This window comes from Coturnix japonica, chromosome 1 (genome assembly GCF_054131305.1).
Source record: "Coturnix japonica strain WE chromosome 1, WE-NBRP24, whole genome shotgun sequence".
In the NCBI taxonomy this organism is placed as follows: Eukaryota; Metazoa; Chordata; class Aves; order Galliformes; family Phasianidae; genus Coturnix; species Coturnix japonica.
Genome location: NC_140663.1, coordinates 84,605,326 through 84,618,637, shown reverse-complemented (window position 1 = coordinate 84,618,637; position 13,312 = coordinate 84,605,326). Strand labels below are relative to the sequence as shown.

General features: G+C 40.9%; 1 protein-coding gene across 1 annotated transcript; it reads left to right on the top strand.

Annotated features, from left to right (window-relative positions):
* The first annotated feature begins 3,751 nt into the window (after positions 1-3,751).
* PDZK1 (PDZ domain containing 1) lies at positions 3,752-12,928 on the top strand. Its single transcript, XM_015879807.3, has 9 exons — positions 3,752-3,860; positions 6,161-6,372; positions 6,680-6,941; positions 7,475-7,611; positions 8,881-9,076; positions 9,291-9,487; positions 9,951-10,145; positions 10,810-11,109; positions 12,059-12,928. Exons 2-9 carry the CDS (start codon positions 6,163-6,165, stop codon positions 12,134-12,136), a joined length of 1,575 nt encoding a protein of 524 aa, XP_015735293.2. The 5' UTR covers positions 3,752-3,860; positions 6,161-6,162; the 3' UTR covers positions 12,137-12,928.
* The last annotated feature ends 384 nt before the right edge of the window (positions 12,929-13,312 follow it).

Below are 13,312 nucleotides of genomic sequence, written 5' to 3'. Positions count from 1 at the left end.
AGATATGAGAGCAAATATAAAACATCTTTGTATTACTCTGTGAAGGAGGCCATAGAACATTACAAGGCTTTGATTCACAGGTTCTGTCAGACTTATCTGTGGAAAGAAAGACTTAGCTGAAGTGTCCACTGCTGTCTTACACAGGAAAAAACTTCAGGTTCCATACCTCTGTGTGAAATAGCACAGCCTTCCACCATCGCAGTTCACAGCCTTGCACATTAACATAAACTAGAAGCAACAATACCTCTTCTTAATATATTGGGTTGTGATGGCTTACACCTAGCATCTCATTTTCCTGGACATCAGCCACAAGGGTAAAATATTCTTCAGGGAGCAGGGGGCAATTTCACAAATAGAAGATATAAGAGCCTTTATTCTCCCAACATGCTACATTTGGAAATTAAATTTGTATAAACTAGTTTCTGTCTTTAGAACCAAGAGAAGAACAGCCATTCGCAGAGATGAGCGAGATTGAGTTTAGCAGGTACACAGCAAGCAATACAAGTAAACAACCATTATTCAAAACTATGTCATTAGATGGATTTTAAAGGGAATCACACGTACCCAGAAGGAGGGTTGACCTCTGACTGGTGTAGTCAGCATTATCAGGATAAGAGAGAGGAAATATTTTCACAGCAAAATATCCACATAAACATTCGGCCAACAGAACAATGCTGGCAGCGATGTATGTAATTAGGTTCAGATTGTCATTCTATCAACATCTGCCTCTGACAATGTGGGCCAACATAGTAACACTGGAGGCGTTACTTTTGGAGCAGCCCTCTTATGCTCTGGAACAACACTACTCCACCAGAGTTGGCTTTCTCTCTTCCATGGTCTGACTTCACTATAAGACCCTGGAACATGCCAGATGTACCCCTTCTTTCAGGCTACTGGAACATATGCAGCACAGCTCTCATTTCAGATGCTAAGTAGGAAAACTACCATGTAATCTTTACTGTCATCATTGCCCATTTGCCAGCAGAGGACACATTCACTCTTCAAGTCAGGCAGCTCTTTAGTCTGTTACAAAGAATGTATGGATAAGGATATTGTGGATGCAGGATACTTTCTGTAATTGCTGTGCCCTCAAATCAAATCCTCTGACAGCCACTAGAGAATCAAAATAAGGCACCTCAGACAGATGATACCAAAACCAATGGTACCAATAGGGACAGTGCCATTTTTCCAGTTGGCCTGCTGGGAGGACTATAAAGTCATAAGTTTTTGCTTTGGGGGTTTTCTTTGTGGGGAAGAGGCTAGGACTAATTTTTGTAGAGTATTCATACAATACGCTTGAGAATGCACTTCCAAAAGCCTCAAGAGGCTTAAGGAAGAGGCCTAAGAAGATGGCCTCAAGCCAATATTGCAAGCCACCTTTATTCTGTTCCTCTTTTTAATAACTTTCATTTCACTGGTGGAAAGACAGGAAGTCCAGGGCTTGCTAGCACTGGACACGGTAGCACACCTTCCAAGCAACTCAAACCTCAAATGTGAACCTTTGCTCTATTTAGCTGTGTGGTCCTTAGCACACACAGAGATACACCCTCCTTGCACCTTGCCATCAAAATCTTATCTCAATCCAAAATGACCTCAGGCAGTTATCGCAACAGCACTGACATCAAAAAATACCACCTGTTACAAATGCTGCACTCTTTCTTTGTATGCTGACCCAAATCTTTGCGTGGGTTACCTATGATGCTTGTGCTGTGAGCTGCAAACTGTGAGCTGCTGGGATTCCCCTTCTCCTTGTTCCTCCTCACCCAATCTTTGTCTCACTTCTGACAGACTGCACACCGCCCTAGGCAGGGTCTGACCACATTTGTCTGGTGCTTACAACACTGGGGCTCACTTGTGCAGCTTTCTAGATTGTTATAGAAAGAAAAACATCTTATAGTCACAACGGGCTTGCAAATCCACTTAGACTAAGTGGATTACATTAAGGCTTTTATAACACTGATGCCTGTTCCATTATAGCCCATATAGGTTATGCTTATTTTTATTACCTTCCCTTTGAATTAAACAGTTGGAGCAGACAGCCATGAAAAAACACAGGTATTATTTCTAATAATCCAATTCCACAGCAAGCTAATGAAGGGGATCAGTCTCTTTAAAGCTTTCCGGAACTGAAAGAGACTTTGTAGCAAGAACTTCATGCTATCATTTCACTAAGTATCTCGGCATACCAAGATCTCCAATTCAGAGGCTTCCCCCAATTCAGAAATGCCACCAGTTCAGTCAGCAGATGCTTATGTCTAGTAGATGTGTTCAGTGGGTTTGACCTCACTCTGCAGCCAAACAACCATCCTGTCTCTTCCCTGTAGGAAGGTGGAGAAAACAGAAGGCAAGACTTTGGAGCTGAGACAGTGACAGTTTAGTGTACAGAAAATATTGTACATGTATAGAACATGAAAAGAGGGATTAATTCATTCACTACCTTCCATCAGCAGGCTACTTACTGGGAGGCAAAAAGCTTAACAGTTGTTTTGGAAGACAAACACCACAATCAAAGGTGTCACCCCATTCCTCCTCCTTTCTGCATGACTTAATGCTGAGCATGATGCCAAATGGCACAGAATATCTCTTCAGTCTGTCTGGGTCAGCTGTCTCTGGTCTGTTCTTCCCCAACATCTTGTTCACATCCACTCTACTTACCTGGGGGCAGGGGAAGAGGGATGGAGAGACAGTCTTGGTAGTTCGCACACTGTTCAATGACAGCCAAATCCCTGGTGTGATTTGTTTCAGACACAAATGCAAACAACAGCACTGCACAGGCTGCCACGAGGAAAGTTAGCTCTGTCCCAGGCAGACTCAGTATAACCTTATCCCCTTATTCCGTATCATTTGCGCCATTCTTAGGTTCCATGTTATCTAATGCATCTAAATACCCGCTGGACTTTTGTCCCATTCATCAAGGCCATCACTCAGGACAGGGGGAGCAGAATGTTGGATCACTGGGCACCAACACCAGCTTGAGGTGGGTCATTGTATTCACATACTTCCATGTGAAACTCACTCCCTTTTAGTTCAGGTGGTTTCTGCTGTATTACTTCCTGTACTGTACAAGTCAAATTGTGCAATGTATAGACCTCTTTGAGGTACATAACAAATTTGCTCATCCTTCCACATTGACCACCAATTACACTTTCCAAAAGGAGAGTAAAACTGTCTTTCTCAACCACTTCCCTACATGCACTGTAGGGACTTTGTGTCCTCTCATTGATTGCAATGCATGTTTCACATCTGCAAGTGGCCTGTGGGATGTTCTCAATCATCAGGTCTAGCCCTCAATCACAACCACATGGCACATTGCATCTCTCCCAATTACTGTCATTATTTCAGATTCCTCACACTTCCACAAGCCATCCAGCTGAGGAGGGGAATGAGAGAATAGATAGGTGGGCATCTAACTGCTGGCCAAGATTAACCCATCACAACCCTATGTTTGGCACCCTACATGGAGTGCACGGGTTTGAATTGGGAACCTCTCGATCTGCAATCAAACACTAACTAGTCATCGTCAGCACATGACAATCCAAACACATTCCTTTAGGACACTACTTATAGCTGAAGAAGGTTCTTGCACAGAGCAAAGATCACCTTCTTGACTGAGTTTTTTGAGTATAATTATCAGTAGAACAGAATTCAAAGCTGATGAGGAATACATGTGATCTGCACTTCTGCAGGCAAGGACAAGGCAGCTTATCAAGGCATCGAGCATATTCAGTGAAACTTGGTTAAATAAATCATCTTTTAAATCAACCTTTGCCCAATCAAAGTCCAGTCCTACCTATAGGTACAGCTACAGGAGGGACAGCAAGAGAGGATTCCTGCAAAGGCTGCTTCACACAGATATACAGGTAAGTTATTCCTTTTTTTTTGCTATATAAAACTGTGTTTTAGGAGTCTGATAATCTTGCATATAAAGTTTTCATGAAGTGAAAAGTTGTTTGCAGCCCACTATGGTCTTCCCTCCATTTCTACATATGAAGAGATAATCTGTCCTGTAAAAGCTTACTGTTCCTTCAGCTTTGTTTACTGCTGGTTTTGTGTAAACATCAGGAGTTAACCAAATTTCCCAGTGTTTGTCGAGAAAAGCTGCTCCGAGTTCTAGTTGAGATCAGTACAATGTCTAAACAATAGTGCAGGACATCCCTATGTGAAGTTATTCTTGATGCCACTATACTTAGACTCCAAAAACCACTAAGTACCTCACCAACGGGAATAAGAAACTCAGAACCCACAGCCTGCCTATCCATACATGCTGAAATGTTCCATCTTCTCCAGCTTCAGTGACATCCCTGCCAACTCCCCACTTCTCACCCATACTTTTCTATAAGCTGACTAACTAACCTTAACAACACAGTTTTAGCTTCCATAACAAATACTCTATATTTTCATGAGTAGCCAGATGTACTTCAGCAGTAGGCTGCTATCAAGAACGTGGAGAGATTTGACCACTGGCTACTTCTAAAAACAAGTAAAAGAAAAGGTCAGTTTTCACACACATAAGTTACGTGAGTGATATACAGAAACAGAAAAAAGAAAGAACTGTAAAGAGTTCATGCAGGCAGATGAAATTTTTTAGTATTTATTAGGCTGAGACTAATGGCCAACCTCTGCAACAGATCTTTGGGCTTTTCACAAACTTCTACCAGGAGTGAGAAAAACAATCAATCCAGTAAGACACACATCAAGTGAGGTAATTACCTGGATGGAGAAAGTTGCCATCATTTATCTTGTTCTTATGTCATAGTGGATCTTTGGCAGGAGTTCCTAAGACAACAAGATAGCGAACTTTGGAATTGCTCCTTGATCATAACTATTGCTTACTTTCTGAACATAATGTCTCTCTTACTGATAATGAGCTACACAAGACAATTTCATTGTATCATAAAAATATAGAATATTTTAGCTTGGAAGGAACTTATGGAGCTCATCTGGTCCAACACCCCATACTAAACCATGATAAACTTAAACCAAGTTTATCAGTGTCTCATCCAGGTAAGCACCTCCAAGGATGGAGATTCCACAGCTACTCCAGGTTCTTGTTCAAGTATCTGAAAGCACCAGAGATTAAAAAGCTGACCTTACCTCTCTCTAATTAGACTTCCCCTAACTGTTGCCTCTCATCAGTATTAACATCCAAGAATAATAAGGATCTGTGTTTTCTACACCATCCAATTAGGCACTTGAAAATGCAAATAAGATCTTTCATTTACTTTCTTTTCCCAAGACTGAACAAACTCAGCTCTCTCAAACCCTCTTCAAACAAGTTGCGATCCAAAACCTAACCCACCCCAGTGGATTAGCTTCAGTATGTCAGTGACACAGAGAGCTCAAAACAGCAGTCACGCATAGCCTTACAAGTGCCAAACAGCAGGGAACAATCCCTTCTTCATTGACTTGCTAGATACATTCAGATATAGCCCACTATCCAGTTGATCTTCACTGCAAAGCTACACCAACTGATGTGAAGTTTTGCAGGACAACACGTAAGTGCAGAAACTGACCAGCCAGCCGGTGCTGTCGTTATGCATGGTTTAGATATAGATTTTTTTCCACTTTTCTCTGTTAAATGTTTCGATATTTCTGACAGCTCCTCTCTCCAGCCTGTTGAGGTCTCTCTAAATAGCATCCCTAACCACCATCCTATTGACTGCTCCCCTCTGTTTAATATTATCCATCACGTTTGTTGAGGATATATTCTGCCACGCTGACCATGTCATAAATAAAAATGTTAAACAGTATCTATCAGTACCAGTACCAACCCTAAACATTGTCAATAAAAAGCAGCCAACAGCTGGATTAAGTGCCACCAATAAAAACCCTCTGAACCTAATGGCTCAGCCAATCTTCTGCCCACCTACAGAATCTGCTTATTCAGCCCATATGTCAACAAGTCATCCACACTTACTGTACAGAGACCCTCTCAAAGGTATTGCAATAGTTAAGGAGTACATCATTGATCGTTCTATGCCTGTCACAGAGCCAGTCCATTCATCTTGGAGTTAGCAGGTAAAAAGGATTCATTTAATCTCCCTTTGCACAGCTGGATTTCCCAGGAACCCAAACCTTAAGGATTCTGAAGCAAACTGTCTCAGCTTGCTTTTTTTTTTTTTTTTAAACTCACAATTAGTTTTTCCATCCTGTTTCGTAGAGATGACTTCTGTTCTCCAGCCACGAGAGTGCAAAGTGACCAAGAAAAGCAAGAAGAGCTATGGATTTTTCCTGCGTGTGGAGAAAGACACAGCAGGACATCTCATCCGGAATGTGGAAAAGAACAGCCCTGCTGAAAAGGCTGGCTTGAAGGATGGAGACAGAGTCCTCAGGGTTAATGGTGTGTTTGTAGACAAGGAGGAACATGCAAAGGTACAAATCTGTTTAGTCTGGAGGCTACATCACCTCCCATGATCCAGACCCACTGTCACTATTGGAAGCTTTCTCTTCCATTTCTATGGTGGAAAAGTCCGAGAGCTGAGTCAACTGCTCTGGATACCTCTCTGCATCATTTATTATCCATCATGGGTAGGAAATGTTTTTGAGGTGCCTCCATAGTGCATCAGCAGAAGGATGTGACAACAAAACCAATAGAGAGTTTAATCCTTCCTGGAGAAAGCTTTTAGGTCAATCACTCTGCTTGAGCAATTCACCTTTGATTTCACCTTGTCCATTACAGGTGGTGGAGATTGTGAAGAACAGTGGAAATTCTGTTGTATTTCTTGTTCTGGATGAAGCATCTTATAAAAAGGCAGAAAAGGAGGGAGCGAATCTGGAAGAGTTGGGTCAAAAGGTGTCAAAAGGAAAGAAGGAGAAAAAGGAGGAGAAGCAGTCCACGCTGCCCATGGCTAATGGAGCAATCACTGCCGTTCCACAACCACGACTCTGCTACTTAGTAAAGGAGGAGAAGGGGTATGGCTTCTCCCTAAAAACCACAGAAGGTGAGAGCCTAGGGAGGACAAATGGTATGCATATGACAGCCAGGGGAGGGGAGGGTACACAAAATGCTCTTGCTAACAGAGGGGAAGTAAGAAACAACAAGATCAGAATAGGCAAACCTTCAGGAAATCATCAACTATGAACAGGATATTTCAGAACAAAGTATAACCAAAAGATCAAATGTCTTTCAGACACAGGAAGTGTGTAAAACAGCACTGAAAACAGCTTCTCTCTTAAAATGTCCAAAAAAAAGTCCCTTTCAGCCATCTTCATCAGCCCCTTTGGCACTCTTGGAAGAGAAATAAGACTGTTTGAGTTGCAGTAAAAAGAAAACCCATCTCCCTTTCCTATAGAAGTGCTATTTCCTGAGCAGAATAAGAGAAATAAGAGACACTGAAGTGGTAGTGCCACTACAATAAGCACATAAGCAGAGACTTAAGGATGTCTAAGGGCATCAGTGCTGAATCTTCTTAGCCATCAAATGCAAGCATGTTTCGATGAATTACTCCATGTAATGAGCTGTAATCTATTTCAGGTCACAAGGGGTTGTTCATAGTAGATCTGGCATCACAAGGAGCAGCTGCAAAGGCGGGTGTCCAAAATAAAGATCGCCTGATTGAAATCAATGGTAAAAACGTGGAAAACGACACACATGAGGAGGTGGTGGAAAAGGTATTTGTTTCCATACTGATTCATCTTCTGTTCTGGCCTATTTTCACAGCAACTTGTCAGGCTTACTGAGGAGGCAGGTCTGCCTAGTTCAAATGCTTCACAGCAAATCTTGGAAGCTTCTGTTTATACATTACTAACACAGCAGAGTACCCCTCTGCTTTGGCTTTGTTGTCGTACAGCCTCTTGAACTGACTCTGAATGAACGCCGCTGTCAAAACAGGCCAAAGAATTCTAAATATGAGAATTACACGAGTGCCAGAAACCGTATTAAATAAAACATGCTCTGTTCCTAGAAACCCTGGAAATTCTCCCATTAGTAAGAGGGCAAATAATTAAAAGTGGCTTTTAGGGCAGGAAGAGGAGTAACTCTCTGATGATGCAGGCAGCATGGAACAGGGTAAATGCATGATTTTAGACAGCAGTTCCTTTATTCTACTAAGAAGCCCAAGATTAATGAAAACTACACTACAAGTAATTTTGCTGCCAGGCCTCAGCTGCAAAGAACATTGCTAATGAGACTTCCAGTTCTCCACTGATGGCACTGCTAAAACAAAGATAGAGCTGAAGAGATTTCAGAGGGCTGGTCATGCTCTGGCATTCTAGCAACACAACTGAGTGTGCACTACTAACTATGGAGCTGTGCAACACCTGTGTTTTTTCGGGCTACAAACCATCAACTACAGTCACATTCATTCAAATGAGTGAAGGGGGCACCCACTGAACTAGAAAGCAGTTTGAGACAGATAGAATTAAAAGGAGAGGTTGAACAGACCAAAACTCTTCAGAGCCAGTCATACAGGGACACTGAAGCGGGACAGGAGTGTGACAGAAATGTAACACTAGGGCAAAGTTATCTGCTTGTTGATGCCAAAATAGTGATATGGATGGCATGACATGTCTGTCCTATAGAGTTTCAGGTTTAGATGAGAGTCAGGCACTATCTACTGAGGCTTAATGGATTTTACTGCCACTCCATGCCAACCCTATGGCTGTTAGGTCAATTCTACAGCTAGTTATTCAGAGACCTGGAAAACAGTATGAAATACAGGATGTTTCCTCATACACATACAAGATTTTGCGTGTCTGAGATCTTGATATGGTCCAAATTACTAAGAAAAAAGGAAAAAAACCCTATAGTAGCCTCACCCAGACCTTCCAGCTGATGCAGCAGCAGTACTCCACTACTAGTGTATCAGTAAGCCAGTTACTGATGTAGCTACAGTTGTTTTTGAAGGGGTCATATCTGTGACTGCACGTGTACTAATGCAGGTAAAGAAGTCTGGAAATCACATTATGCTTCTACTTTCAAATGAAGAAACAGACCGCTATTATACAAGCCAGAAGCTGGTGCTGAGCAAAGAGAATGCCAACCTAAAACTCCTTCCTCATAAGCCAAGACTTATTGAGCTTCAGAAAGGAAAAAATGGTTATGGCTTTTTTCTACGGATGGAACAAAACACTGGTGGTAAGAACCAAGCTAACACACAGGCCATGACATTTGCGATACATTATTTCTGTACGGTCTCATTCTCCTTGTCTGGCTACTTAACAAGCCTGTATTAAAGAAACTGTCTCAGCCTCAAGCATGATTTCAGCAATAGCTTTTACCACACAAAATACCATTACACTTACCAAACAGTCCTTCACAGCCATCTTTTTTTTTCCCCTTTTGATCTTAGATCATGTAATCAAAGATGTTGATTCCAAGAGCCCAGCAGCCAAGGCAGGTCTCAAAGATGATGATATCTTGGTAGCTGTCAATGGTGAGCGAGTGGATGCACTGGATCATGAAAGTGTAGTGGGAAAGATTAAGCAGTCTAAGGAAAAAACCACACTGTTGGTAGTGGATAAGGAGACTGATGCCATGTATAAAATGGTAAGTAAACGCAACCTACTGCTAAGGACTCATAACTTATCATTAAAAAGAAACAGAAGCAGCAATGAATCAGTCTGCTCTGACAGAGACTTGTTCGTCTTGCAGCAAAGGCCTAAGACACATCCAGATTTCAGCAACTGTGTACCAAGTCACTAAAGATCCACACCTTTGGCCTCACCCATGTTTTCAGAAGCACTGCTGGAACCATTCTAAATTTGAACACGCCATAAGAAAAGCTGGAATAGGACAGCAACATCAGAATTAAATTGTGTAATCTTTTATGAGCAATACAACATGGATGAACATCGTAGCTTTCCACTTAACCAGACATTAGTAGCAAAGTAGTTCATTGCAACTTGTATCTGATCCATTAGAAGGTTTCAAGCACAACATATTTAGCAAGAAACCTACAGATTTCACAACAGGTTTTATATTAAAGTTTTCTCTGTCATTGTTCTTTCAGGCTCAAATTTCCCCCTTTTCATATTACTACAAAGTACAAGACCCAGCTCCAGCAAAAACAGAGGAAAGAGTGGAGCTGCACGCTGAGCAGAAAGTGAACCATAAGCCAAGAGTCTGCAAGATGGTAAAAGGTCCGAGCGGATTTGGCTTCAGTTTAAACATGGTCAAGAACAAACCTGGACTATTCATTAACGAGGTACTAATGTAAGATAATCAACAATGAAAAGCTTGACTAGTACGTTGGGCAGCCTTCCCCCTTCCAACCTGCAAATGCACTTAAGGAAAAGCACGAGAAAAGACAAAGCTCTTCTCCAGCTGTTTTAGATAAGTTATAATTGTTAGAAGTAGTCAGACTGATACTGTAGGACCAATATTAAACAGCAGAAAACCTCATTCTACTTTCTCATTACTCATTCTACATTCTACCTTATTCTACTAGATATGTAAAAGGAAAGGAAATCCAAATTCTGTCTCATATTTTATTTCTAAGGCTGGTATGCAAAAAAAATAGTATTTTAAGTAGAGATTTTTGAACTATAGAGTACCCTGGAAATGTTAAGAGAACTTTCCCTTCCCCTTCTCAGAATTTCACAGCTGGCAAGAGTGAATCTTCTGTTATCTCAAATTATATCTGTGCCTTTTGTTTTCTTGAAGGGAGGGGTTTCACACATCACTAAAGAATACATCAGTGTAGTCAAGTTAAATTTAAGTTACACCATCCAGGCCTATTATCTCTCCCAGTTCAATTCTGCTCCCAAAATCTCCCTACCATGCTTATTTTGGCAAGCTAATGAACCATCAGTTGCTAATCCATCTTTTCAACATTATGCTAATATCATCATTTGAACTTGACTTTGCAGGTACAAAAACACGGACCAGCTGATATGGCCGGGGTAGAAAATAATGATGTTTTGGTGGAAGTGAATGGGGTGAACGTGATGAATGAGCCCTATGACAATGTCGTGGCAAGAATCAAAGAGAGTGGTGATAAAGTAACGCTACTGGTGTGCAGTAAAGATGCTTACAAATACTTCCAGGACCAGAACATTCCCATCACAGACTCTATGGCAGATCCATCCCATGACACTTCTGAACCTCCTGCTTATACAGAAACCTCAATAGCAGAGTCAGAGAGAACCTCACCTGAACCAAGAGAAAGGGTAAGTATTACTGTATTAAACAAATGCCGAGGGATCACTGAGGAGATAACAAAAGAACTTCCTGTAACTGCAGCATGTAACTGAGCTAGGATCTTCAATTTTTACAAGTCAGTCCAAGTTATCAATAAGGAAGCTGTGATGTGATTACTGTAAATAACTCTTTCTTTCCCCAGGCATAACGCAGGTGAATATCTTTAATGCACAAATTACTGAAAGAACACACCAGAGACTTTCAGGAGCAAGGCAATCTACACACTGCAATCCCCAATGAGACAATACTGTCCTTTAAGCACAAAGAAATAGTCCTTAAATACACAAAAAAAGAATAACTTGCCTTTGGAGAAATTAGGTGCAATATTTCCAAACAGAATTTTTTTAGAAGAAAGAGCAATTGACAGGTTATGATGACATTTTCAAGGAGATGTGCAGATTTAAGATAATTTTGTTCACGATATATTCATAAAAAGAACCTGAAGTATAACAGAAGTCAGAAGAGAAGCAAAATACTTCTTCTTGAAGCAGTCATTTTGAACCTTCTTTGCAGTCAGCCTTAAGTACTTAAACGCTTCTTTTTCATCATGCAAGAGAGACAGACAGGAAGAATAAGACCAATACTGCCTCCTATCTTCCTATTTTTCATGACCCTATTTGCAAATATCCAGCTGCCAAGGTTTTTCAAAAGTCGTGTCAGAAGATTAGCACCGCTTTTGTGTGCAAGTTCACCAGATATGGGAATTAAACAATAGGAAACTTCTATTAAACAAATTTCTCTCTAAAACGTAGCTAACGAGAAAGCACTTCAGTGACAAAAGTCACATTTACTGGCTCATTATGCCATCCAAACAAGTATATCATTAGGGCAGATTAAAGCATGAGTCCTTCATAACACTGCAGACTAGCATGTTTACACACTGAAAATAACCAGATTGTATTTATTACTCCTCTGCAGGCAAGCTCATCTTCCTCTTCACAATCAGCTGCCTCAGCAGGAGCAGACAGTGACAGCAGCGACGACACAAGGTTCTGAGAAGACCATCCATGCCGAGAACAAAAAAGAAACCTTCCAAATTCTCTTTCTTCAATCACACTTTGCACTGCGACTCCAGGACTTGACTATCCCTATGACTATCAAACCTGTAAGGGACTGTGATGTCATGCTGAAACGCGGCTGCCTGAAATAAGCACTTCAGGGTATCCTGCAGTTACATAACACGCTGCAATTGTACTTCATTCACTGTACAAGGCTTTCTGCCTTGTAAAGTGGGGAGTAAGCCACTTACTACTATAAAGGCTTCAATAATTAGAGGTACATAGTTAAGTATATTGCAACAAAGGGAGGAAACAGTTCATAAATTCCTATGTATTTGAGCCTTTTAAGGATAAGCATTTAATAAAGACCAACTGATTTCTCACCATCTCCCAGGAGAGGCAGTTCTCCTAATACAAACCCATTAAAACAATCCTGGAGGTGATGATCTGTGCTGTATTTATGGCAGTGCAATTACTAAGATATGTCATAAACTAATATACTCCGTGCAATACACTCCTTTCTTCTACTTACACTGCAGAAATTTCTTTCAAACATTAAGTTAACTTCATAATTCATAACTCGAAACCTAAAGCCTTTAAGCACTGTTTTCTCTCCTCTGCCTACATCTGTGGATCATAGTGTTTAGAAGTGTAATTCAATCATGCAGGTTTGTCTAATTCCAAGTCAACACTACATTGTCTTGTATGTGATATAAATGGCTATACAATATTGCTATTGTATGCTTTGTCTCCTTCCTGTACACCAAAGACAATACAGAATTAAATTGTTTTCAGTGGTTATTTCTTTTTCCCCCAGGTCCTAGCCTTACCACCTATGATTTATGTTCCAGAACAACCTTGTAGCAAACAAAGCCTGGGAGTGTGTCTATGGGAAGCTACAAGTTCAAGTCACGTGAATAAAATATACTTTTATGCCTTGAATGACATCAGAAAGGGGAAACAGGCTACTGTGAAAGAATATACAGGTTGAGGGGAACACCAGATTTATAGTATATAAGGTCAACACATTTATAACACGTAAGGTAAACAAGGCATAGCTGTTATCTTTGACTTCATGCCGAACTCCAGCAAACAGGAATCCAAAGCCTTAGTTCTGTTTACATACAAAACAAAGCTGAAGTTCAGCAAGACACAGCTAAGCTCCAGCTCAAAA